Source organism: Simochromis diagramma, unplaced genomic scaffold, assembly GCF_900408965.1.
Source record: "Simochromis diagramma unplaced genomic scaffold, fSimDia1.1 OVJJ01000216.1, whole genome shotgun sequence".
NCBI lineage: Eukaryota > Metazoa > Chordata > Actinopteri > Cichliformes > Cichlidae > Simochromis > Simochromis diagramma.
Genome location: NW_024386883.1, coordinates 13079592 through 13106052, shown reverse-complemented (window position 1 = coordinate 13106052; position 26461 = coordinate 13079592). Strand labels below are relative to the sequence as shown.

Sequence of the window (26461 nt, the reverse complement as noted above, 5' to 3'; positions counted from 1 at the left end):
ATAAATGTGTTTTATGATAAATTTGTTAATACTTTTAGCTAAATTTTTTATCCATAAATGTAAGTTTACTAACAAAACACCATATTTCTGTCATTTTTTTAAGGATGTGGAAATGTACATACAATCATTATCAGACTCCACCAACAAAAAGGCTCTCAAAACAATATATGTATGTGAATTGTTGCGTGTATTCTTATAATTGTTACTTTTTTCTTTTACCCCTGGCTTTTTGTGTTCATGTTCTGTTGTTTTGTATACTTCATCTGTTCGTATGTTGTATACTCATTGTTTGTTAAATAAAGTTTAAAAAAAAAACTACTGTCTTCTTCTTTCTTTAGCAGCTCCTTTTTAGTGGATCGTCTTCCTCCTGGTATGCTCCCATCCTAGGACAATAGCTGAAACCGAACAAATAAAATAAAATAAAATAAAATAAAAACACAATTTAATAACTCTGTGACACAAACTGTGGTTTAAATTGGGAAGAGGAACGTTAAAGCTAATGCTGCACTGACTCGGACATTTTAGTACAAGGAACCGGAAATGATAGGGGAAAAGAGTCCGGGGTTGTTTTCATTCCCCTGGTTTTCAACATGAAGGAAGCAAACATGGCTCGTCCCGTCAGTGTGGGGGATCTACTACAAGCGGAGCTCTTAGAGGACGCTGCTTACCGGGAAGAGGGGCTGTGTGTGGTCGGTATTTTCGGTAAAAGCAACATGCAGCCCGGCGCGCTGAAGGAATCTCTGATCAACACACTGGCGGACAAACACCTTTTCTTGATGTTCGGCGGACCGGAGGACGGCGGCACGCCTAGCAGCCACATCCAGGCTTTTTACGACCAGGAGAACCGGGTGCTGTACCTCCTGCTCTCCTCCGTCTGCGACAGCCGACAGCTGCTGCGAGCCTGCCTGTCTCTGGACACCGGGAACGGACACTCGGACGCCCACGACTTCTGGAAGGGCCTGGAGCGGCAGCACTGCCTCCACCTGCTCTACATGTTCTCCGTGTGTCACGTCCTGTTGCTCGTCCACCCCAACCAGACCTTCGACGTGACCTACGACCGGCTCTTCCGAGCTCTGGACGCTCTGCGGCAGAAGGTTCTGCCTCTGATCCGGGCTGCCATCAAAGACTCCCCGGTATCTAAAGAGTGGAAGCTGAACTGCCGGCCCTGCCCTCCACGGCTCCTCTTCGTCTTCCAGATGAACGTCACTCTGAAGGTCTGCTCTCTAACAAGTCCTTATTCGCTCTCATTCATATATGCACTTTATATTAAAACTGAAATATTGATATATATTTTAATATAGTTACAGTGCTGTGAAAAAGTCTTTTCCCCTTTCCTGATTTCTTTGGGGGTGGTTTTGGCATATTTGTCACACTTACATGCTTCAGATCATTTAAAAAATGAACATTAGATAAAGATAACCCGAGTTGACACAAAATGCCGTTTTAAAGTTATGATTTCATTTATAAGGGGGAAAAAGTTATCCAAACCTACATAGGCCTTGTGTGATAAAGGAATTGCTCCCTAAACCTAATAACTAATGTGCAAACCTTTGCAGCAAGAACTGCAATCAAGCATTTATGATAACTGGCAATGAGTCTTTAATTGTTTTCATTGTTCAGCAGTGTTTTTCTCCTTTGAAGCCCTCCATGAATGCTATTTTTGCCCAGTCTCTTTCCTACTGTTGAATCATTAACTCTGACCTTAACTGAGGTAAGTGAGGCCTTCAGTTCTTTAGTTGTTGTTCTGGGTTCTTTTGGGACCTGCTGGAAAATTCATTGATGTGTTCTTGGATTCATTTTGGTAGATTCAACACGCCTGGGAAGTCCACCCAGGAGTCCCAAAGCCTTAACTCTTTTCAGACAGATAGCCGTCAATGACTTTGTTTCTCAGCTGTTTCTTTAGATTTTGGCATAACATGTTGCTTTTTGAGATCTTTTAGCCTGCTTATTTTTTTGTCAGACAGGTTCTGGTCTGGCAGTAATTCAGCCTGAGTGTGGCTGAAAATGTGGCTAATTGCAGTTAATTAATGAGTCAACAAGGGACAATTACTTTTCCCTTAATAACTGAAATCATGATTTAAGAACTGCATTTTGTCTTTACTTGAGTTATCTAATGACCAATTATAAAACCATTTGTTTGATCTGAAACATTTCAGTGTGACAAACATGCAAAAAACAGAAAATCAGGTCAATATGTTTTGATGGCACTGTTTTATTTTTTCTTTTAACACAGAATCTGGACTTTAAGTAAAATAATGACAGTTCAGTCCATAGGAAATTTTGTGAAAAATATTTCAGAAACTGTCAAATCTTTCTTTAATAAATGGTCACGCCATATAAGAACTCAGGGTAGCCATATGAATACAAATGATGTTGTCTTTGTTTGTTATTCTAAAGGTTTCTGCAAACGGCTTAGAGTCAAATCCTGACAAACCAAAGAAGCACTCCCCCAGGCGAAGGCTTCAACACGCCTTGGAAGACCAGATTTATCGCATCTTCCGTAAAAGCCGAGTTCTCACCAACCAGAGTAGCAACTGCTTGTTCACGGTGCCCGCCAACCAAGCATTTGTGTACGTGATCCCAGCACTAGATGAGGACCCCTTAGGTGCATTACTCGGTCAGCTGCGGTCCAACTGCATGTTGTCTGAGCAGGACTCCTCCGTGCCCGTGTCGGGGCCGAGGCGCTATCAGCAGATGCGGCATTCAGCTCGGCACCCCAGCAGCAGCAGAGACTCAGGCAGCATATCGATAGGCAGTCAGCTGGTGGACTGCAGCTTAAAGGAATTCCTCTGGCAGCATGTCGACCTGGTGCTCACCAAAAAAGGTTTCGATGACAGCGTCGGCCGCAACCCGCAGCCTTCGCACTTTGAGCTGCCGACCTACACCAAATGGGTCCAGGTCGCCTCCAGACTCCACCAAGTCCTCATCAAAAACACAGATGAAGAAATGGCTGAGCTAGCCACAAAAGTGCAAAGCCAGGTGAAGGTTTTGGAGGGTTTTCTTGACGCTGACACAAAGTTCTCTGAGAACAGGTGCCAAAAAGCGCTGCCTCTGGCTCACAGCGCCTACCAGTCCAACCTCCCCCATAACTACACCACCACGGTCCATAAAAACCAGTTGGCTCACGCTCTGCGGGTGTACAGCCAGCACGCTCGAGGAGTGGCTTTCCAACGCTACGCTTTGCAGCTTCACGAGGACTGCTACAACTTTTGGAGCAACGGACACCAGCTGTGTGAGGAGCGAAGTCTGACTGACCAGCACTGTGTTCACAAGTTCCACCTGCTGCCTCAGCCAGGTGAGCGCATCATCTTCCTCTGCACAAGTTTGAGGAGGGCCCCTTTAATGCAATTTTTTTCATTGACTATTTCACATAATTGTCGTAGCTCTAACACTGAAATAAAATAAAAGCCAAAAGTGTGAAATCTGACACTTAATTCCACAGGAGAGAAGCCTGACATGGATCACAACCCACCAATCATGAATCACAACAGTAGGGGGCGCTCCACCAGCTCCTGTAACTGTGGACGGAAGCAAGCTCCCCGTGAGGATCCTTTTGACATCCAGGCAGCAAATTACGACTTCTACCAGGTCAGGATTTACTCCACATGGGTCCTGCTGAGGACCACAGAGGGGCACAGGCTCTCTGCTCTGTCAGTGTTTCTACATACAGCTGTGAAAGACTCAGTCAGACACAAAATTTTGAGGGAAATGTCTCACTCTGTAGCTGATAACAGCTCCATTATCAGCTCAGGTAGTACACTGTGCGCTTTTAGAGATTTTCTTATTGAAAATTGTCAAAAATGCCTGTAAGAGCCACGAGAGTGAAGCAAAAACAGAAATGTCATCCGGTTGCAGATTTATGGTTCTTCGCTACGAGATTATCCCTCCACATTGTTCAGTTTTCTCGTGTCATTATAAAAACACTGTGTTTTTAAATTGTATATCTAAAACACAACATCTAATCACTCACAAGTATTTGCTTGTTAACTGTCTTTTTCCTGAGTAGATGCTGGAGGAGAAATGCTGTGGGAAGCTGGAGAGGATTGAGTTACCAGTGTTCCAGCCCAGCACTCCTGACCCGGCCCCGGCAAACCAGGCTCAGAGAAACCCTTGTGAGGCTTCAGGATCGGGTGATGCAGAGAGGTTGAAGGAGCCCAGCACTGCCCAGAGCCACACGCCTGGAGACACCAGCCTTAGCCTCGCTCTTAGTCTAGGCCAGTCTACAGACAGCCTGGGGCCCTACGGGGACGGAGACGGAGCCGAAACACAAGTCCAGCAAAAGAGGCCGAGCCTTGTTGACCGGCAGCCTTCCACTGTGGAGTACCTTCCTGGAATGATGCACTCTGGCTGCCCTAAAGGTCTCCTCCCTAAATTCTCCAGCTGGTCACTGGTGAAACTTGGTCCAGCAAAGTTGTATAACTGCCACACGGGCCTGGAGCAGCCAGGTTTCCTCCCTGGCTCCTCATTCCTCTTGCCGTGGGACTTGGTGATTCGCTCCCGATCGGAGGAAGATACAGGACTAACGGAGCCTTTGGACGGAGGCACGTCCTCGTGGCCAGTGCCCAACAAGACCCTTGTGGGAAAGCGAGGCAGCACCGGTGGGCTCGGTAGGAGTCGCAGGAGGGAAGACATGGCTCGCATCTTCGTGGGGTTCGAGTATGAAGACGGCAGGGGGAGACGCTTCATCAGCTGCGGGCCTGATAAAGTAGTGAAGGTGCTGGGGCCGGGGGGTGCTAAAGATCCTGCCACCAGGGTGCTAAACACCGACATGCCGCTGCACATCCCTTCTCCCTCCCAGGGCCGTGGCCTGAAGCCCCACTTCGCCCAGTTGACTCGCCTTTTTGTTGTAGTGCCTGACGCCCCGCTGGAGGTTACCCTCAACCCACAGGTAAGCAGCAGGAGGAGACTCCAAGTCATCTCCAAACAGGGGTGCACCTGATGATGATTTAATGGACTCTTATCTACTGTTTATTTTCTCAGATGCTTTTCAGCGATGTAAACAAAAACTCTTTTAAAAAGGGGGATTCATTTTCTGTCTGTTTTCAGTGAGTCAGCTAATTCTTTCAGCAATATGTCCATGATCACTATGTCTGGGACTCTGTAAAAGCTAAAGTTACAGTTCAACGCTAAACTTTTAATCTTTTTTTTCCCCGCCTGGAAAAGGTTGGAGTGTGCAATCTAAGTCGGGGACAAATTGCCACGAAAAGTGGAGGAGTTTAGGTGTCTCAGGGTCTTATTCCCAAATGAGTGAAGCATTAGATTGACAGACGGATTGGAGCTCTGCCGGTCCATTGTAGTCTAGAGAGAGCTGAGTGTAACCTATAGTTGCGAGCGCTGGGTAGAGACAGAAAAAATGAGGTCGCAGATACATACAAGGGGTGGAAATGAGTTTCCTTTGAAGGGTGACTGGGGTTTCCCTTAAAGACCCAAACCAAGCAAGAACCTATTGCACTGTTCAGTTCATTGTTCAACAACAGGAATGTATCACAAAATGTGCAAAGAAAAGGTTAAGATATCTGCAGAATGTCACTATTTAGGCAGGTATGAAAACTAAAATGAGCATGTCACAGTTTTAACAAAGACAAACCTTCAAACTTGGCTGTAGTTGCAGATTCTGTTGCCCTTTAACACATATATGGTGCATATATATAACAAAGAGGAGTGAAGTCTGCCAAATGATTAATAAAGGCAACTCAAGCTGCTCTGCATCATACACTAAATTGCCTCATCCATCCATCCTGCTCTTATCTGAGGTCAGGCTGCAGGTCATTCCAGGCGTCCTCAGCTGTACTTTCCACTTTTTCTTCTGGGTGATCCTAGGCTTTCCCAGCCAAGATCTTAGTAAGTTCTGGGTCTGCATCAGGGTTTCCTCCCAGTTAGGAGGCATCCTAAGCAGATGCCTAAACCACCTCAGCTGATTTCTTTTGACACAGCTCTACTCCAAGCCCAGACACTCAAGTGAATAAACAACTTTACTCTTTTGGTCACTACATGCCTCATTCTTGACCAAAAAAGCAGTAAAATTTCCCATCTCTCCATTGCTGCCTCCTGTTTGCTTCTCCACTACCCCAGTATCCACCTGTAACCTGTCAAAGTGACAATCTTGAAGCCTAGATTTTCAGTTGTGTGGCTAAATTATTAGGGTTCAGCACTGAATAACATCGTCCTTTGTCCTCTGCTGTGATTTCAGGTACAGCCAGGCCCTCCTCCCTGTCCGATCTTCCACCCAGAGCAGACTGAAATATCGTTGCCATCTGATGGCCTTTGGGTGCTGCGGTTTCCTTATTCCTACGCCACAGAACGTGGTCCCTGTTACCCCCCCAAAGAGAACCAGCCCCTCAACAACTACAAGGTGCTGCGAGGCATCCTGAAAGCCACCACCGCCACCTCTCCACAACAATAACCCTTAAGGTTTTATTCAAGACTCCACCTTCGCAAACCCTCCCAGTTTCTGTACATTCTGTATATTTGCAGACACTGCAAATATTTCCTTTTTTGTTGACATCTTTTACTCTGGATTTCAATGAAATGACATGTGGACGTGCATGGTCTCCACAGATAAGCATTTGCACACATGCTCTGGTGTATGTGAGACCGTATTAGCTACTCTCTAAACCATGTTTAGTGTCAAATCCATTCATGCAATACTGTGTTGCATTTACCTCTCCCAGTGCAGACGCAAATGCTGGTGTGGTCGAATGTTTCCTCACCAAAACCACAGAGAAAGTTTGTGTTGAAGTGGGCTATTTCCCAAGTGTGAAAAATAATTTGATCTGTCTGAGACCACTGGTTCTCAGACTGTGAGGCACATTTAAGCACAGAAAAAAAAGCCTTTAAATTAAGACTTGGATTATTTTATATTTTTATCAGTAAATAAAAATTGCAAAATGTGATTTAAAATAACTTATTTTCACTTTTTTTTTTGCTCCCCAGAAGACAGATCAATGTTGCAGTGACATTAATCTTCACATTTCAAGCTTGAGCACAATAATAGCACCAGGAAAAACTTCCTTCAAAGTTAACATGAGGGGGCGTGGATCCTGTGGTAGCTGTTTGCAGCTAAGCTAAGCTAAATTTCCAGTACCAGCACCCCTGCACATTCACGCTGGCAGGCTTTAATAATGATGTAAATTTTCCTGTCACTTGTCAAACAGTGAAGCTCTCATTAGAGCAGAGACTAGAGTCGACTGTGTACGTCTGAACTTGTGTTTCTTTTGTTTCAGTTTGTAAAGATATCACAACACACACTATTGCTCACAAAGATTTAATACACTCGAACTAAACCGAAAGACGTTTTTTGTTTTTTTCTGTGTAAATAAAAGCGACTCGGACATTCTGTTTCATGTTATTGGAGGTGATTTTTTTTCCTCAGTGTTGTAGATGTCAAGAAAGCAAGTGCAAAAAAAATACTCAGTTACACTTCGAGAAGTATTAATTTCCTCTTTTGATGTCAAAACAGAACTTCTTGAGTCACCTGTAACTTCTTTACAATTCACCAGGAAAAATAGGTGAAAACATTCTAAAGGAATTACATTAAATAAGGTAAAACAGAATCTGTCTAAATTCTAAGATTGAACGTCAGTGTTTGTAATGACCACATTTATTCTTCAACACAGCCTGAACTTTCTTAGGGAAGCTTTCCTGTAATTCCTTTAAGCAGTCTTCAGGAATAGTTCTCCAGGCTTCTTGAAGGACATTCAAAGCTCTTCTTTGAATTTTGGCTGCCTTTTGTTGGCTTCTCCAGCCCCCCTGGCGACCCTGAAAAGGATAAGCAGAAGAGAATAAATGGATGAACGGATTCATCACTCCATCAGAGCTGTTGCTGCTGATTTTCAGTCCAGCTCTTGTGTAAATTCGCATAGCTCAGACTGTCCGTGTTTCCCTTTCTTAAGAATGGCTTCTTGACAGCCACCCTTCCACTGAGACCATTTCTGATGAGGCTTCAGTGAACAGATGATGGATCAGCTAAAGGGCCAGGTGCATCTCTCAGGTCCTGTGTGAGGTCTTTGTTGGATTCTTTTCCCTGTTTCAAAAGAACACGACTTTCAGACACTGTTCATTTTAAGCTTGCCACTTCTTTTTTTGGTCCTCCACTTTTCCCATTTCTTCAAATTCTTTAAGGACACAGTGCACACATGCCGAGATATGGAGCATTTTAACACTTTCCCTCATAAAAATGACATTTGACAACCTCTCTGAACCCTTAATGAGTTTTGACATCTCAGTATTATGACAAAGGGAAGTGCATTAGATCACAACATTAGAATAGTTTCTGGGTTTTTACAAGGTTAGCTGCATAGGCAGAGACCACCCTCACTAACTTCTGATACTTCATTTTGTTTTATAAGCAGGTCTGAAATATAACAGAAACCTGACAGAAAGCTCAGAAAGGAGCTTCAAAGATGACTCCTAGCTGGCTTTCAAGGGGTAAAGAGTATTAAATTGATGAGAAAGGCTGTCTCCACGGAAGCAAAATATAAAGAAATTAGACTTTTGCACACTACTGATATGATAGATCATGTTAGGAATACCACTAAGACTAACATCTTTAGAAGAGAAGCTTAATTTTCCTGGTAGGTTGTGTTTGGTTTCATTAATAGCAGTACACTTTACGTCCACTAGGTGGAGCTGGATTCTTTGGGACATATTTTCACTTAACTGTAGGTTCCCACACTCATAAAAAAAAAAGCGACTTGGACAATTTATGTGCTTCATCTTACAGAAGAATTTAGGACGTCAAATCCATAATTTTCTTCGATATACGTTTCTTTATACTTTTAACTATGTTTTTTTTCACACAGTTCAAACTTTACAAAAAGAAAACACGATGTGCTTATAAAACAGAGAGAGCGCACTAGTATAATCAGACCACTCGGCTTCACAAAAATCAGTGCATAGTTTGTGTCCTTCAACACATTTTATATGTTTGTGAGTTGGTAGTTGTCAGAATACCTTTTAAATGTTTCAAGTGGTTTAATTTAAATCACTCCCAGACACTCGGACAAAAGTACAAAAACAGGTTTGTTAATTAGTAATTTTCTTTTTTCTTTTCCCAGTAATCATCACACAACCTCTGAAAATGATCTCATGGCCCTTTAGGGCATCATGCTGTAGTCTGGTGGACACAGAAGTAGCAGTAAAAAAAAAGCTTCTTAAAGACAGTTTTACATGTGTTTCTGACTGTTTCTGACAATATTTCTGAACTTAAACTTCACAGAAAGAATGCAGGTGCATGCAGATGACAGGTTAAAAACAGTAGTTTTCTTTGTGTGTGGGAATCTCATCTGCATTTGAACACACTCTGATTCTCAGATTTTCTCTTGGATAACAGAGAACCAGGAAGTTAATGGGCGATCTAGCTCACACACATAACCTTCAGGAATGTGCGCACTAACAGGGAGGTTAATAATAAAGCCAAAGACGCTGATTCAAGGTCATAAAGACTCAAGGGAACACTCAAATCTGACCACTTCAGTTCAGTTAAATTTTACATTCACTGACACATTAACAGATTTTTACATTTCAAGTGACTCTTAAATTTTTTTGCTACTTTTAAGAGTACCTTTTAAACTCATCTCACTGATAACACATCAATTGAAACTAAACACAATTTTACTTTTTCTCTCTTTAACCGACACCTAACAACCTTTCAGGACTTTCTCTGACCTTCTGCTGTCTCACTTTTTAACTCACACTTCACCTGCTTGAATTTTGATTGGCTATTAGGTCATAACAAAGTCAGTCACCTGAACTTTTCTTTTGATGCAGAGTCAGGCCTGTGAGTATTTTGCTTTTGATTCATGTCATGCCTAAACAGCAGAAGTCTGGTTTCCTTTAGCTCAGTTAACCAGACTAGTGATGTGGTCCCTCAATCCTAAAACTTAAAGAAGCATCCACAGTTTTTCTGATGTCTTCTCCTTTGAGAACAGTTGGTCGAATTTAGTGGAAGTGAAGAATATTTCCAAAACATTTTGATCCATCAAAACAAGACTTAGTACGTGGAGCACATAGACTGTATATAAAAGATAGAAGTGTACGTGGCAGTGCCTTGAAACTGCATTCTTTCTGATGGCCAGCAGGGGGCAACTCCTCTGCTGACAAAAGGGCATCAAGTTGTATCCAAGTCTATAGGTTCCTTTGACTCCCTCACTCTGTGACCTCATTAAACTCAAATGCGATGAGTTTATGATCTCAATCATTAGTTTCAGGTCCTTATTGAGTACAGTATGATGGTTTTTTAGTAAATTATTATGAAAACGTCATCATTTACTACAAAAACGCTCAGCTTGAATGCTTTACTGTGCTTTATCAGTGCGTGACGTGACAGATGCCATCTTTTGTATACAGTCTATGGCATGAAGTCTGGCTCCCATTTATTGAGAAATATAAAATAAATAGATAAATAACTGACCATGAGGATGTGCTACAATGAATAAAATTCCACTATGGCATACTAATTGAAGCTATCGCAGTATGTTTACCTTTAAAAGGATTTAAATTTCTTGAGGGTCAAAAACATTTTTTATACAGATTTTTTATAAATTGTATGAAAACGATTTTTGCATCCACATGTTGACATTTCAGATTATGGTTTCAATTTTGAGTCTTTTTTTTTCAGAACTTTAAGTTGAATATCAGTTGTATGTATGTCAGACATTTGATGAGGAATTGCAGCTAGATGCTGAGACATTCAACATTTACTTTCCATAACCACTGACAGTGTGAGGTGTTCTGCAGTAAACTGGACAAACCAACTTAACTGACTCCGAGGCATCAGCATTGCACTTTTTAAAAGTGTGTTTTCTAAAATGTCTTTCATGCTTGATTATAAATTAAAAGTCAGTGCTGTAGTGCAGACATTAGCTCTGCTGCTTTGAATGTACTGTTATTAAAATGTGCAGCAGACACCTGACGATGAGTCACTGAAATGACTTTTATGGAAAACACAAAAAAGCCATTGTATCTGCCAAATCATTAACTAACATTACTGTTGCTGTACTTTTATTATGAGTATTATACTGTAGGAGTAACAAGCTGGAGATCTTTTACAGTCTATAGAAATTCACTTACTATTTGATTCTGTCTCAAATGGCCACCAGTGGAACTGCAGTCTAAGTCTAAAATATATAAGTTTTTATATATTTATATATAAATTTGTGAAGGGAAAAAAGTTAAAACTCATTTTTTTAATGTTAGAAAATGTCCACAAGGGGGCACTGATCCATCCCAGGCTGACATGTTTAAAGGTTTACTGACTCAACAGGTGCAAACATTTGTAACAGTTGGATTTGTTTTTGTGTTGCACTACAAAGGATGCGGCATTGGGTTAATAAAGTGACAACAATGTACAACAGTTTTCGCTTTGACGACAGTATTACTTATTTGACAGCTACTTATTATTAATTGTTTGCAGTATTTTGACATGAAGCTTTCTGCACTGTTTTAACACAAGCTGATTTGGTGTCAAATTTCCTTAGCACTATTTATTTTCAGTTACAGCCTGAGGGCTGGATTTAGACAGACCACCTTTTATTCGTTTTAACTGAAAATGTCCTTCAGAGAAGTTCTGCGAGCAGTAAATCTGGGCATGTGTGTAAAGCAACAACATACATAAAAGCAGCAAAACAAACTTGAATGTTGTCCTTACCTGCGGACAGGTAGAGGAGGCGGACGAGGGGGAAAGGAAAAGCCAGCCCACATTCAGATCACAGTTAACAGCCAAGCTTTGTCTCCCATTTCTGTTCTACCACTGAAAACCACTGTGCCAAAGTTCAGATCTCACAGGTGGGCACAATAGGCGAAAGAAGACACTGAACTACACGTTCTCGGGCAGCTTCATCTTGCAGATTGTGTCAGAGACAAGTGAAAAGCAAATATCTGGGACTATTCAACAAGGCAAGACAAAAGGATGTGAGTAAAATACAGATTTATGAAGTAATTAATGATTATTTAAAGTTATGGCAGGTGCTCTCTGGCTTCTGTAATGGTTTACTACCAAGTTAACTTTCAACCTTGTCTAGCAGTACTCTGTAATAGCAGCATATTATTATGCATCATGTGGGGTTTTAAAAATATATGTGTATTCCATTCATTAAATGATTATTTTGTCACATTGTTGGCTTGTACTCTACTGTGAATACAAATTATGCTTAACTTTGAAAGAGCATACCAGGGTTTTTACATGCTTTGCCTTATGAGACTAACTGAGTCGTCCATTAATTAATGTAAAACTGTATATTTTTGAGGAACTGGAGTGTTTTTGTTATATTCTCCTATATTTCACAGCTACTCTTTCATTTTTACACTTGTCATGAGACTGTTTTAAATATCTAACACTTCCTTAATTATTAATTATGTAATTTTCCCATTGAGACTGACCTCTATTCAGACTAGCTTTCAGCTTTAAAGTAGTTAAATTAAAACCTGTCTTCACAATCTGTTTACCTTTGACTCTTAATACAACATCCATTGATAGATCTACTTCATTTATGACTTGATTAGGTTCGTCTGCTATTGTTACGTGACTTTTTCCACTTCAGTCGGCTATTCTTTTCCCTAATTTATACTTATATAGATAAAAAAAGATCTTTTAGGATAAGGGTTTCAAACAATAGGACCAATCTGGCCCATTTGATGGCATTAAAACTGTGAAGGAGGGAGTAGTCTTTTGACTTTTAACTATATTTTTATAGTTTTACAGCTTTCGCTTCTGATAAAGATCATCCCCATGGCCATCCATATTGCACCAAATAAATTATATAATAGATGAAATAACAGAACACTTCCTTTTTTCTTCTTTCTTGAATTACTACAGTAAAAAAAAAAAAAACAGCACTGTGAATTAACAAAAACGTTGTGTTATTATTACTACATTCTGGACAAAAACTATGATATACTACTGACATTGCACTTCTTTTCCTTACATTAATATACTATCTCAGGGATTAGTTGTGCAGTTAAACATCTTTACACTGATACAGAGTCGCCTGGTCCAGGCGACTCTGTATCAAAGTGGGCTGTATGTGGCTCACAATGAAAAAAGTTATCTTTACATTTTCTTCAGAATTAAAAAAAACTAGATGTGATCAATGATCCAAGTCAGTTCTTTGCCTGCAAATTATTTTTTAAGAATAAGCAAATGACTATAATTCTGTGCCTGATTCTTTTTGCCTAGAATTAGGGCTGATAACAGCTTCTTATTTGAATGCTAAATAGATAGTTAGCCTAGCGGAGAAACAGTTACCTATCTCTATCTAAACGTAAAAAAACAAACAAGAAAAACATATTAAAATCAACACATAAGATGCTTATACAATCTGGAACATGAACTATCTATGCTATATTTGCTTAGACTTGGGTAAAAAGCTGTGAGTTTCATATCTATATGCGACACATAGCCATAGCTTAGCTTAGCTGGGATTCAGGAAACTGAAAAAAGCTATCTGGTTACTATTTTACTGTTAAAAAAGTCATTTTGATTATTAAATTAAAAATAAAAAGATAAAAGGTGATGAATTACTTAAAAGTTACATATATCTAATTATCTTATTTCTGAGTAAGTTCAAATTTTAAGTTCATAAATAGAAATTTAAAGATGCGTAACTTGTATCTGAAATTTTTAATGTAATAAGTTTCTAATCCAAACTTTTTTGGATAAAAGCTTGAAATAAATGGCTTCACCTTTAGCGGTTAATTATTTACATTTCATATTTGTGTTATTTTACTATAACTCCAAACATAGGCTTGCAGATCAATTTTATTTTATCTGCAGTAAAGTTAGGGTGTTAAGTAGCATGAAATTAAAATTAAAGTACCTCAATTATACTTACAAGTACTTTACCAAATGCACTTTCTGGCTGTACCACAACTAGATAGTACTGAATGTGTTCCCTAACTATATCAACAGACCACAGTGAAGGGATAATTTCTTTTGGAGTTTTATGTTAGTTGATACTTAAAATATTAAATGTTTAAATCATAAATGGATATTTGTTCTTTAATCAGTTCCAGTCAAAACCTGGTGACCTGCACAGAAAGAACACTGTGTTATTTTTAGCGAAACTTAGAAGTACCGACAGAGGCCATAAACTCATTAAGAAAGTGTTTGCTAAGGCCATAAAACAACCAGAAGATAGAACCGTTCTATCATAGACTTCAATACAAGCAGACTTTACATTGGCCTCGCTTTTCAGACCTGGAAGCTATGTCAACCTTTTATATACTGTCAGTGATAACACAATTTGTAAAGTATAGCTCATAAAAAAGTATATACATAAAATCTCAAAAGCTTTACAGTTGCTTTGATAACAACTCTGTACACCTTATTATCAAGTTCTAACACGTAAGCGACCATCAGATCGCTATGATGCTCCCTCTAAATCTAAATAAAACTGAACTAAAAAATTATTTCAGTTGGGTTTTGCTCCGTTCGAATTTCCTTGCGCATACTGCTGCAGCCAGTGCATCTCACAAGGCACAACTTTTTACTTTGAAGGAAAACATTCTCTATTTCCAGTTTTACTACTGCTCAACATCTTTTTGCAGACAAGTCGGTGTCTTACGTGCTAATTATGGGTAACTGTGGCAATCTCCTCGCAAACAAAGGAGTATTGAATACCCCTTCAGGATTTTACAGCAACCACTCTCTAGCTTGTCAGAGAACACACTTTTGCCTAGCAACCAGGTTGCCAGAGCATCACTGAAAGGTCCAAAGGCTTGCCTGAATGGAGCACTAATGGTGACTACCAGAATACTCTAGCAACCACTTGCTAGCTGGTTAAGGAATACACATTTTTCCCTTGTGAATGGTAGATGTTAGATGGTTGCCAACTGGTCTTTAGGGTTTTGTAACTGGGGAGTAAGACTCACCTGTTAACTCAAAGCTGTTCTAGGTGCCACTTTCATGAGGCAGATTAGGGCAAGAGGTCAAGACAACCTGGCTACTTTAACAAACCTTCAGGGTTTTTTTTCCACATTACAGAAAATAGTATAAATAAGTAAAAGCCCTTGAATTGGTTGCCATCTCCACTGATTTGACTGGTGCTACAGCTCAAAGTGAGATATTAATTAATATCTTTTATCTCTTTTGCCAGACCTTCAATTGGCAATGCCAAACTAAAACCTCAGACGTGACCTTCAGTTTGAATTGACCCAGAGCATCATGGCTAAAGGGAATAAAGATTTCCAGCGAAGGATTGTGTCCAAGGATGGGCACAACATGGTAAGGATCGATAACGTGGAGGGCATGGTCAAGCTGTACCTGCACGACATTTGGACGACTGTGGTGGACATGAAATGGCGCTACAAACTCACCTTATTTGCCTCCACCTTTGTCATGACCTGGTTCATCTTTGGGGTCATCTTTTACTTCATTGGAATGGGCAACGGAGACTTTGAGCCAGATTTAAATTCTACCCACACTCCATGCCTGATGAACGTGGAAACGCTCACTGGAGCCTTCCTCTTCTCTCTAGAGTCTCAGACCACCATTGGTTATGGTTTTCGTTACATCTCTGAAGAATGCCCTCTGGCCATCTTTACTCTGGTGGCTCAGCTTGTCATCACTGGACTGGCTGAGATCTTCGTTACCGGTGCCTTTCTGGCCAAACTAGCTAGACCCAAGAAGCGAGCAGAGACCATCAAGTTCAGCCAGGTGGCGGTGATCTGCAAGCACCAAGGAAAGCTGTGTCTGATGGTGAGGGTGGCCAACATGAGGAAGAGCCTCCTGATCCAGTGCCAGCTAACAGGAAAGCTCCTTCAACCCTACGCGACTGAGGAGGGCGAGAAGACGCAAGTCCATCAGAGCTCTGTTGATTTCAACATGGACTCCGGTGGCGAGTGCCCCTTCCTTATCCTCCCTCTCACCTTCTATCACGTCCTAGACCAGCACAGCCCGCTGGCAGGGCTGACGGCAGAAAACCTGAAAACGCGTAGGTTTGAGTTGCTCATCACCCTCAATGCCACCATGGAGTCGACAGCAGCCACGTGTCAGAGACGTACCTCCTACATCCCTGACGAGATCCTGTGGGGTTATGAGTTCAAACCGGTGCTGTATAGCACCCCCAGTGGACGCTTTGTGGCAGACTTCAACTTTTTTGACAAGGTGCAAAAGAGCAGTGATCCAGCCTTCCACAGCGACAGTTCAGAAAAGCTGAAACTCGAGAGGGAATTCAGGGAGGAATAGAGGATCTTAATAATTACTGTTAATTGACCTGAGGCTCAGCCACTGTGTTAATGTCCCTTACAGCTATGACCTTTGATTTAAACACGTAAAACGTTTATTTTGAATCATATAAAAGTGATTTTTTTAACAGTGCTTCAAACTGTAAAGTACAGTTTTAAGAAGACTAGAAACCTGACATGTGTTCACTGTAAAATTCTGTTTATTCGTTTAATCATTACGATGGATTTTTGTATCAATATTCAAGTTAAATTAATTAAATGTACCAGAATGAAGGGCTAACAGCCCTGTATGATTCTTTCATTTGGGTTTTAATAATGGGAGCAGAGATGGGCAGTAACGCGTTACAAGTAACTGTAATCCGATTACTTTTTCAAGTAACGAGTAAAGTAAGGGATTACTATTGCAAAAAAGGTAATTAGATTACTGTTACTTTCCCGTAAGCACGCTGCGTTACTGCGTTACTAAAACCGTGATTCTTTTGTGAGTGTCTCATGACAATGACGTAAGCGAGTGCGACGTTCGTGGCAACAGCTGTGTGCAGATCAAGAATGGATAATATAACGAGTGCGGGAGAGAGTATGAGCGTGCAGCGTTTAAAGCGTGGAAGTACTGACCTTACTTTGAGTTTGATTCCGTAAAAAGTGACAAAAACATTAGTGTCCGCTGTTCACTGCGTGGGAATAAAACTTCTTTTTACAGCAAAAAAACCCCTTAACTTCCGAGCAAGCACCGAGTACGCTACCACGTAATGGGAAATTCACAGAGAAACTCGCGGATTCTTCCACTGACCTCTGCAGCACACCTGCACCAGGGCAAACCTCCGCCTACCCCTACTCCTGCTATACAGGTGAAAATAGAGCAACTGGACTGCTAGTCTTTGATTTTACTTATTTTCTGCTGTGTTTTACTTGCATCTATTTGAAAGACTGAGTGTAAACACAAAAACCTATTTTATTTTATGTGCAGGATATAGGTTTAAATGTTAAACAAATTTCTTCCAGTCAGAGAATGTTGCATATAATTTAATGTTTGCTTGATGCATAAAGTTAAAAGATTAAAACTAATAAAACAAATTTTAAAAAGAGAATTGCTTTCCATTTGATTACATTTCATATGATGGATTAGGCAGAAAGTAGAATTGGGCTGAAAGATCTATCACTTTATCACCTATTCAAGTTGTAAATCATGTTTTTAAAAAGTAACTAAGTAACTAATTACTTTTGAAAATAAGTAATCTGTAAAGTAATGGGATTACTTTTGGGCGAAGTAATAAGTAATTAGTAACTGATTACTTTTTTCAAGTAACTTGAACAACACTGAATGGGTCTCTTTATAAATGCTTTTGAAGACCTTTTTAGAATGAATAGAATGTTAAGTTATACACCGATAAAGTAAGAGTTTAGTATTTAAAGACATGTTTTGGAGAATTATTTTATTATTAAGATTTAGATGAAGTAACTGATATTTCTTTCTGAGCTGTACTTAAATATGAAGCTAGAATAAGCCACTGCTTAGCTTAGTTGAGATGGAAAAAACAGTGCTCAAGTAGTCCTGTCAAAATATTTCTCTAAACATCACTACTAACACTTTACAGCTTGCTTTCTAATCGCTCCCAAAAAGCGAGGTGTAAAGATGTAAAATATCCCAGATTGTTCACTTGTGATTAAAACATTTCCTGCAGAGCCCCCTAAAGATCATGGTAAGAGTTTTCACTTGCAGGACTAGTGATGACACACAAACAGCTCATAGTGTTTGCGCATTTCATCTGAACAACAGTAGATCCGAACAAATTTTTTAGTGGAAAACCACAAAGCCTCTCATATGATAAGCTTTTTACGTAACCATCAATCGATAATTGCTTGTTTCAAGTTTTATTTTTAAAATTGTTGTTACACATAACAGATGTTTTTAAAATTCAGAAGACATTTACAACTCTGTTTAGAAATTTTGCAAGCATTGAGAAATAGTTCCACAAAACAGTAGTTACTGAATATAACTCGTGTTCTATGAATGTAGGCCCTCCTAACAGGCTTTCAGCACTGGGCTGATCAGACCTTCCTGTGAGACCAGATACAATGAAAGTGACTGAGCTGGATATTAGTGCCACAATTTAGACTGATCCACTCATTCTAAGCATACCAGGCAAAGATACATAGAATAAAGCAGAGATTTTCAAAGTGTGGTCCTAGTGACCTGTGAAGGTACTACATGTAGCCGTGCAAGAAATTAAAAAAAATAATAAAAAATTAAACCAATATGATACCAAAGAAAAATTTACTTTTATATTCAGGGCAGGGTGACCCCCAGATTTTCTGATTTTCAAATGGCTCAAATAAAGGGATGTAAGTGAGTGTGAATCTGGCTTGTAGTATAAAAATGGGTTGAGTGGTGTATCAATACTAGTCCGTTTACCACAGTAAATGTGCCTGCTTTGGTACAAATCTTTGAATCCTACTGCTGTGCACCATCTCTCTCGCTGACACCTGCTGCAGAATTGTATTTATATCATTATGGTGACACATCAGTTTAAGTTATTATTGGCTCGAAAACATAAATATGGGCTCTACAGTGTATCTGGCACTATAGTGCCACATGTATTTAAACACAGCAGTAGGTGAAGAAGAATTAGTCCTAAATGCTTCATGTAACGTTGCAGTTTCCATAATATCTGCAGGGTTTCGATTTTGTGGCCGTCAATACATAACTGGATTAGACAAACACCACCAAAATAAATTTCAAAGAAAACTTGCTGTGATCTTTAGTCGGCGCTATGATTTCTTCTTTAAATAAGGAGTTCCTCTGCAGCTTGAGTAATATTTCACCTGCCAGAGGATATTTCTACATATGTTTGAATCATCAGAAAAATGTTAAAGCTTATTACGCATTTACAGTTGTTAGTGTATTCGTATGACTAATGTTGATTGTGTTATTCTTGGAAAAAAAAACAAATGTTACCTTTAGTTGTTGTGTTTTAGACATAAATATCATTATGGTATTATAATAATAAATCAGGGATTGTGATACAGGGGTATGTTATGTAAAAAGTAATAAAAAATAATCCCTTTTGTTAGTGTGTTTCTTTTTAGTTAAAAACAAAGTGTTGTGTTTAAATCATCCACTGCTTTCACCTCCCCCCAGCCCCTGTCCTCCCCCATGGTGGAATGGTGGAAAGTATATTTACTCATTCAGTATACACAACAGTTAATTTGACTAGTTGTTATATACAAGTAGTTATATATAATGAATGCAGAAAATGTTTGTTTTTTTGTTTTTTTAGCATCAGGGCATCTGTATAATAGTAAATGAATGTGGGTGTTCTCTATAAAAAAAATACTTGCAAGAAAATTTGCATAGCGACAACTTCTTCACTGTAAAGAAAGTAGCACTGTAACTGAAAGATGAAGGGCTAAAGCCTTTCAAAGGACGAATGAGGCTCAGCCTGCACACAGTTGTCTTTAGCTGTCAGCCTTGTGTTGTGGCAACACTGTGGAGCAGCCATTGAAGTTGAGATGGCTGGTGGCGTTTGTGTCTGGTCCAAACAATACGGTCCAAAGTAACTAATATTTACTGTAAGAGACAAAGCAGTAACACGTCAGCAGAATTTTTCTTTCAGCTTGAAAAGCATTAAAGCTGCACTCAAGATGTCAAATAATGTGAGAACCACCGGTGAGATATTCTGGAGGTAACTCACAACCCCTGATGCAACATCCCTTCACATGAAATAAATGTTGAAGCCTGTGTTTGCAATGCAGTATACACATACAGTGATGTGAGCTGATTTGAAATGAAAGTTGAAAATATAATGAGCCACACACTAAAAGACAAAAGCCCCTGTTAAAGGATTTTATTTGCTGTGACATCTTGTGTGATGTTTTCTGCCTAAAATCTGAGATGTTACAAGTATCCAGTTCCAGCTCCAGTAAGCAAAGAGGGACTTTATTTTCATTTTAATTAAAATTAAGGGTTTATTCACTTTTATTTTCTTAAAGAAAAGCAGTTTTTTGCCACGAGGTCTAGTTCCTGCCTTTTCTTCTTTTTCTTAACCTTTTTGCTTTTAGTTTTCCCAGGACTCACTTGAGAGATTATATCTTTCACCTTGCAGTGCTCCACAGGATAAGCCGGAGGAAGTGACTGGGTAGAGGAAAGTCTGTGCTTCTCTGCTTAGGCTGCTGCCCTTGCAACCTGGCCCCAGATAAGCGCAAGAAGATGGATGTTTGTGGTATAAAAGGGGATTTATATAAAACAAATAAAACGTGTAACCTCATTCAGAATTACATAACTTTGAGATTTGAGAGATATTAAATTTTCAATAACGGACTTTAATTGTTTGGTTTGTACAGCATATTGACAATATCCGCACAATAACACCTGTTACAAGTGCATCAAATCAAAAAACAAGGGACAACCTCATATATCTCATTCTGAACAATTGAACTCTAAACGTAAAGATAAGATTTTTATGTATTTGTTTTGTGTAAAGTAGCCCAATGTAGCCATCTAGTGGTAAAATCTAAAAGTGACTTTAAAATTTCCAAAATAAGAAGCAACAAAAAGGTAAACACTGGTAAACACCAATTTACATAAAAAAATACATAAATAAATGCACAAATTTAGCATATCTAGTGCAGTTTCTGCTGGATTAAAGCAAATGTGTCCAGGTCTACAAATATTCAACATATATGTTGGTGATTGGCTAACACACAAAACCATGAAAGTAATTTATCTCAATATTAGTCTGAAGTGATGTCACTTTAAGACATCCCGATATGCTCCAGTACCAGTTGGTGGGTCACCTCCACTGTACTGTTCTACGCAGTAAGCTGCAAAAACAGACCTGAGCACACAAAACCAAAATCTTTTTTTCTCTCCAGGCACCAGCAAAGCTATGAAGACAGTGTTTTTGTTTCATGGAGAGTGCTCCATAGAGTTTAACGTTGTTTTCAAGTTTGTTTGTTTTTTACCCTTTTGTAAATTATTTCTCTCCCTTTAGATTGTTTCGGTTTTTACTTTGAATCATTTGGACCGGAAATCCACATCGTCTTTCGCGTTGTCGCTTTATTGTGAAGGATCGGACCGACCGGATACGGTGTTGTTGTTAGTCCAAAACAGAACATGAACTCGGCTAACAGATGTGAAAATTAGCGCTTTTAGTGTGTTTGTTTTGATTAGTAAGGTGGAGGCCGGAGAGGAGGTAGCATTTTTTTAACTGACTGTGTGCCGTGTAATGATCAGAAATGAGCGTCACGTTGGATATAAGGCTGAAAAGAGCAAACAAAGTTTATCTAGAAGGGGTAAGTTGCCACAGCTAGCTAGCACCAGCAGCTTCTGCAACCTCGTCAGCTAACGTTAATAATACAGTATTTTTCTTTATTTATGAATAATGTAGCTATGTAACTGCTACTAAACCAATGTACTGTAACAACCCGAGCTAGTTATTTAGCTACCAGTCGCCGGGCGTCACATGATCGGGCACCTGACTGTCGGTGTGACGGCGAAATGTGTCTGTTGTGAGGTTCACCGCAGAAATCCTCACAGATTGATCAGATATATACACATAACATCGTAGTTTGTGATGGAAAATATAAGTGAAACCTCAAGTAGAGACTAATGCATGTACATTTTTAGAAGCCAAAAGTAACTGGACATTTGACTGCCAAGCAGTTCCAGCCATGATGGAGATAGAGTTATGGTATGGGTATGATCATGTGACTGCTGATAGAAGCAGGAGGATGAACTGTGAAGTGTTTATGGTTGTGTTCTCCATCAGATTCGGCAAAATGTTGCTAAACTGATCTTAGTTTGACCAATTGTTTTTGAGCCTTTGATAATGTGGGACTGTGTATATTAAAAAAACTGATAGACTGCAGCTCATCCGTGTTGCTTGGTGTGCAGGAAACAGTGGCTGGTGTCATCCTGCTGGTTTGTAAGGAGGCACTGCAGCATCATGGCATCTCTCTGAGCATGGAGGGAGTCGTGAATCTGCAGCTGAGTTCCAAGAGTGTCGGTGTCTTTGAGGCTTTCTACAACTCTGTCAAGGTGAACGTCTAAGATATTGTTTTAAAATCACTTTGAGTGGAGATAAAGACTAGTAAAAGGGTCATTTCCTTTACCATTTGACAAAGAAGTTTCACCAGCATAAATATGAGACAGAAGTATTAAAAAAAAAACAAGAAAAAAGTAAATAAAATCATCATAAATTAATCATCCAGAAGTTTTATTTACCTGAGCTGAACTTTCAAACAAAACAAGACTATTATAAGCATCAGTCAGGCCTTTTGTTTTGAAATATTGTATTAAGTAAACATTGAATTAATTCAAAATATGATTAACAGACTCTTAATAAGCGACATAAACTGTTTAACCCATTGTTTTACTGTTTGAGTCCTTACTTTTCATCAAACAGTGTTTATCTGTCATTGATTTTGTGTTATATTTTACCTACAGGATACAAGTTTCACTTTATACGTTTATAATCATTGAACTCCTGGTTTAAAATGTTTGACTGCTAGGTCAGACTAACTGCTAGTCAATTGTTCCTAATAATAATCACATTGAAACATGTTGCAGCCCATCCAGCTGATCAGCAGTAACATTGAAGTGGCCAAGGCTGGAAAAATCCCTGGAGGAAAGACTGAGATTCCCTTTGAGTTCCCTCTGCACACCAAAGGCAACAAAGTGCTGTACGAGACCTACCACGGAGTCTTTGTCAACATTCAAGTGAGTGTGAAGAACATGGTGTATGTCAGGGTTTTCTGTTGCTTTCAGGGCAGCAGTGCAGTTTGTTTGGTCCAGACAAAAGAAAGAAGAACATACGTTTTTATAGCTCTGGACCTTCGAAACAGACATTTAACTCAGTGACTGGACAGTTGGAGGGAAAATATCATGCATCATCGTCAGCTTTACAAAGATTCACATGGGTAAAAAAAGTTTTGTCCCTTTAATGAACCTCACCAGATTCAGTTCAAAGAATGGACAGACTCCTACATATCTTTAAGACATCACGCTGCCATGCTTCTTTTAAATAAACCTTGTAAAGAGTATAATGTCGTGGCATCCTGGCTTTAAACCTTTCTGTTCACTCCTCAGTACACCCTCCGCTGTGACATGAAGCGCTCCCTGCTGGCCAAAGATTTGAGCAGGAGCTGCGAATTCATCGTGCACTGCCAGGTGAGTGAAATACACCTGGTTATTGTTATCTGATCTGCTGTGTGTGAATAAGCTTACAGCAAACCTTTTCCATTTTACCCTGTTTCCATCACTGATAGGTAATAAAACATATCAGGTCAAATATGGTAAATAAATTATTTAATCACACTTTTATGGATCAGAATTACCTTTGAATATTTAATCATAAATATTTGATTGTCATTTCTAACTTTTTTTAATCATAATAAACTTTCATTGGCTCACCTGCAGCGCTCTCTCGGTGCACCAGGGGGCAGTAGTCCATGCTTTGGGAATCACTGTATTAACGGGACTTTTTTTTAGGACTATACTGAGTCATTTAAAAGCAGCTGGATGATGATATTTTGTTTCTATAAAATTGACATATTGGTAGCCACAAAAGAAACGACATTTATACCAACAATTAGTTTCTCTCATTTTTGTGCCACTCACTTGTTGTTACAGACTTATTTACTTTAGAAAAAGCTAATTTAACCTTTTTAATGCTCACCAATGCTCTGTAGCTCCTGTAAAATCTGTGCTCAGGTTGTCTTTTTTTTTGTTTTGTTTGTTTTGTTTGTTTTAAGGAAGAAAGTATCTGCATCTAAAAAAAAGACTTCTCTGTTTCCTCACCTCCTGATTTTGTTGAAAAGTTATCTTTTCTTCAGCTTTGTTAAACTGTGTCACATCATTTTCTGTTTGACTTCCAGCCTCAGAAATCTAAAGTCATCCCCACACCGGTGAACTTCACCATCACTCCGGACACTCTGCAGAGCCGCGAGGTCAGAAAACGTGTTAAATCTCTTCATTTTTATTTATTTATTTATTTTTTGCTTGATTTCTTAAAGTTTAAAGCTCTTCTCGATGGATGAACTTGCTTTGTGTTTTCAGAAAAATTCACTTCCCAAGTTTCTCATCCGAGGACATTTAGATGCCACCAACTGCGTGATCAGCCTGCCGCTTACTGGAGAGGTGGTGGTGGAAAACTCGGACGTCCCCATAAAGAGTATCGAACTGCAGCTGGTACGGGTGGAGACCTGCGGTAAGTGCACGCTGTGAGGCAATCAGTCTAACTTTCATTGGGCAAGGCCCAAGGTTTTATGAGCATCTGCTGTGATCAGGCTGCGCTGAGGGTTACGCCAGAGACGCCACAGAGATCCAGAACATCCAGATAGCTGAAGGTGACGTCTGCCACAGCCTCGCCATCCCCATCTATATGATCTTCCCCAGACTGTTCACCTGCCCCACGCTGGAGACAACAAACTTCAAAGTCGGTCAGTAAAATCCATTCCTGTGATTCTCACACAATTTACTCCAAGGCTCATTTTAGTTTTTTATTTACTAGACTTACTGGTTAACAAGCCTGTGGCTCTTATTTTGAAAGTTCAGCAGACTAATTTTATTATAGTTTAGCATTTTTAACCACAAGTTCTTACTTTGAACGTTTAAATCTTTTCAGATCTAGAGAGTGTTTGCTCATGTTATTTACAATGATGACATTAAAACAATATAAAACACTCATCACAAAGAGACACACTATATTGCCAAAGTTATTCATTTGTCTGCCTTCACATTAATATGAACTTGAGTGATGTCCCATTCTTCATTTAGGGGGTTTAATATGATGATCATTAAGAGGTCCTTTCACTTGAACTAAAGGGGCCGAACTCCTGAAAAACAGCCCTGCATAATAATCCCCCCTCCACCGAACTTTACACTTGGCACAGTGCAGTGATACCAGTTTTCATGGCAACTGCCAAATTCAGTCTGATCCATCAGATTGCCAGATAGAGAAGCGCTATTCATTTCTCCAGAGAGCTGGTCTCCACCTCTTTACACCGCCCCTCAGTCCAGCGGTGCAAATCCCTCCACTTTGTTATAATCCCACTAACAGTTGAACCTCACTGTGGGGTGTTTTATGTTCTTGTTTTTGCTGTTTTATTGTATACACTGATAACCAGTTTCCACAGCGTTCTGATTTTGTATACTATCTTTTTCTGCCACTGGAAAAACATTTTTTCCCCCATCTAGAAGTCTCTTGATAAAACAGAATTTCAGGGCATTTTGACTTCTGCTTCCATGTTCAGACAGGATCACGACCATGTCAGTCTCCATCTGCAGCAGGTGGAGCTAAACAAGGACTATGGCCTGCATTCTAAAATCATAGTTAATCTGCAGGATGAGATTTATTGGACTGGACTGGCATTTGTACAGTGCTTTAGACTACAAGTCACACTTTATTCATGTCCACAACCAATTTGGAATCACCAGTTAACCCAGGTAGCACTGAGGGATTCAAACTCCAGACTGAAAGGCTCTAGCTGGGTTTCAAACAGTCAACCACCTTTCTGTGTGTTGACAGTGCTACCCACTGTTCTACTGTGGCATCTGTGTTCAGGTAGTTGGCATATAAAATGAACAGGAGGCTTCTTTTTCAGTGAACATTGGGGTGAATATTATACAGAGGCCTCTGTCATTAAGTGTTTCTGCCCCTCAAATGATGATCAGGTAGGTGAGACATTAGTGTTATTGTTGGCTGTTCTGCAGGACGCAGTTGTAAACAAATATCAGATCTAAAGGAAAAAGTCCTCACTGCTGCCAGGAGTTAGGACGTTATGTGCTACTGTGGAGAACTCAATGAAACCCCAACTTAAATTTGACTTGCTCTTGATAAAACAAAAACTTCTCTGTGCAGTGCGATCATGAGTGTTTCTTTCCTTCAGAGTTTGAAGTCAACGTTGTCGTCGTGCTCCATGATGATCACCTGATCACAGAGAACTTTCCTCTGAAGCTGTGCAGACTCTGAACTTATCATTTCTGAGAGAAGCTCAGAGACCTTCACACTTCTCATCCTGCAACAAACTCGTCTGCCTGAACAGCTGAACAGATTCTTCAACATGCAACTGAAGCTGGAGCAATTATTCAAACCTTCAGAGACCTCCTTAATAATACATCATGTTAATGTGACCAAACTCTTTTCTTTTTAAAGTTTTATTTCAGTTTAATAAATTTCTCTTTTGAAACTATTTCATATTTCCTAGTTGTTTTTTTTAAGAATGTGCAGCATCACAGGGACTGTTCTTTCAGGACCTGGTGGTTTAGAAGTCCAGCTGA

The 26461-nt window shown here is 39.7% G+C and overlaps 3 protein-coding genes across 3 annotated transcripts; all 3 read left to right on the top strand.

Moving 5' to 3' along the window:
- Nucleotides 1-527: 527 nt before the first annotated feature.
- smg8 (SMG8 nonsense mediated mRNA decay factor) lies at nucleotides 528-7348 on the top strand. Its single transcript, XM_040032377.1, has 5 exons — nucleotides 528-1214; nucleotides 2398-3295; nucleotides 3443-3588; nucleotides 4007-4888; nucleotides 6191-7348. The coding sequence occupies exons 1-5, from the start codon at nucleotides 591-593 to the stop codon at nucleotides 6401-6403; spliced, it is 2763 nt and encodes a 920-aa protein (XP_039888311.1). The 5' UTR covers nucleotides 528-590; the 3' UTR covers nucleotides 6404-7348.
- A 4206-nt stretch (nucleotides 7349-11554) lies between these two features.
- kcnj15 (potassium inwardly rectifying channel subfamily J member 15) lies at nucleotides 11555-16596 on the top strand. Its single transcript, XM_040032376.1, has 2 exons — nucleotides 11555-11910; nucleotides 15093-16596. Exon 2 carries the CDS (start codon nucleotides 15161-15163, stop codon nucleotides 16181-16183), a length of 1023 nt encoding a protein of 340 aa, XP_039888310.1. The 5' UTR covers nucleotides 11555-11910; nucleotides 15093-15160; the 3' UTR covers nucleotides 16184-16596.
- A 4649-nt stretch (nucleotides 16597-21245) lies between these two features.
- vps26c (VPS26 endosomal protein sorting factor C) lies at nucleotides 21246-26373 on the top strand. Its single transcript, XM_040032375.1, has 8 exons — nucleotides 21246-21474; nucleotides 22076-22219; nucleotides 22751-22900; nucleotides 23270-23350; nucleotides 24058-24129; nucleotides 24239-24389; nucleotides 24469-24621; nucleotides 26071-26373. Exons 1-8 carry the CDS (start codon nucleotides 21418-21420, stop codon nucleotides 26151-26153), a joined length of 891 nt encoding a protein of 296 aa, XP_039888309.1. The 5' UTR covers nucleotides 21246-21417; the 3' UTR covers nucleotides 26154-26373.
- Nucleotides 26374-26461: the final 88 nt, after the last annotated feature.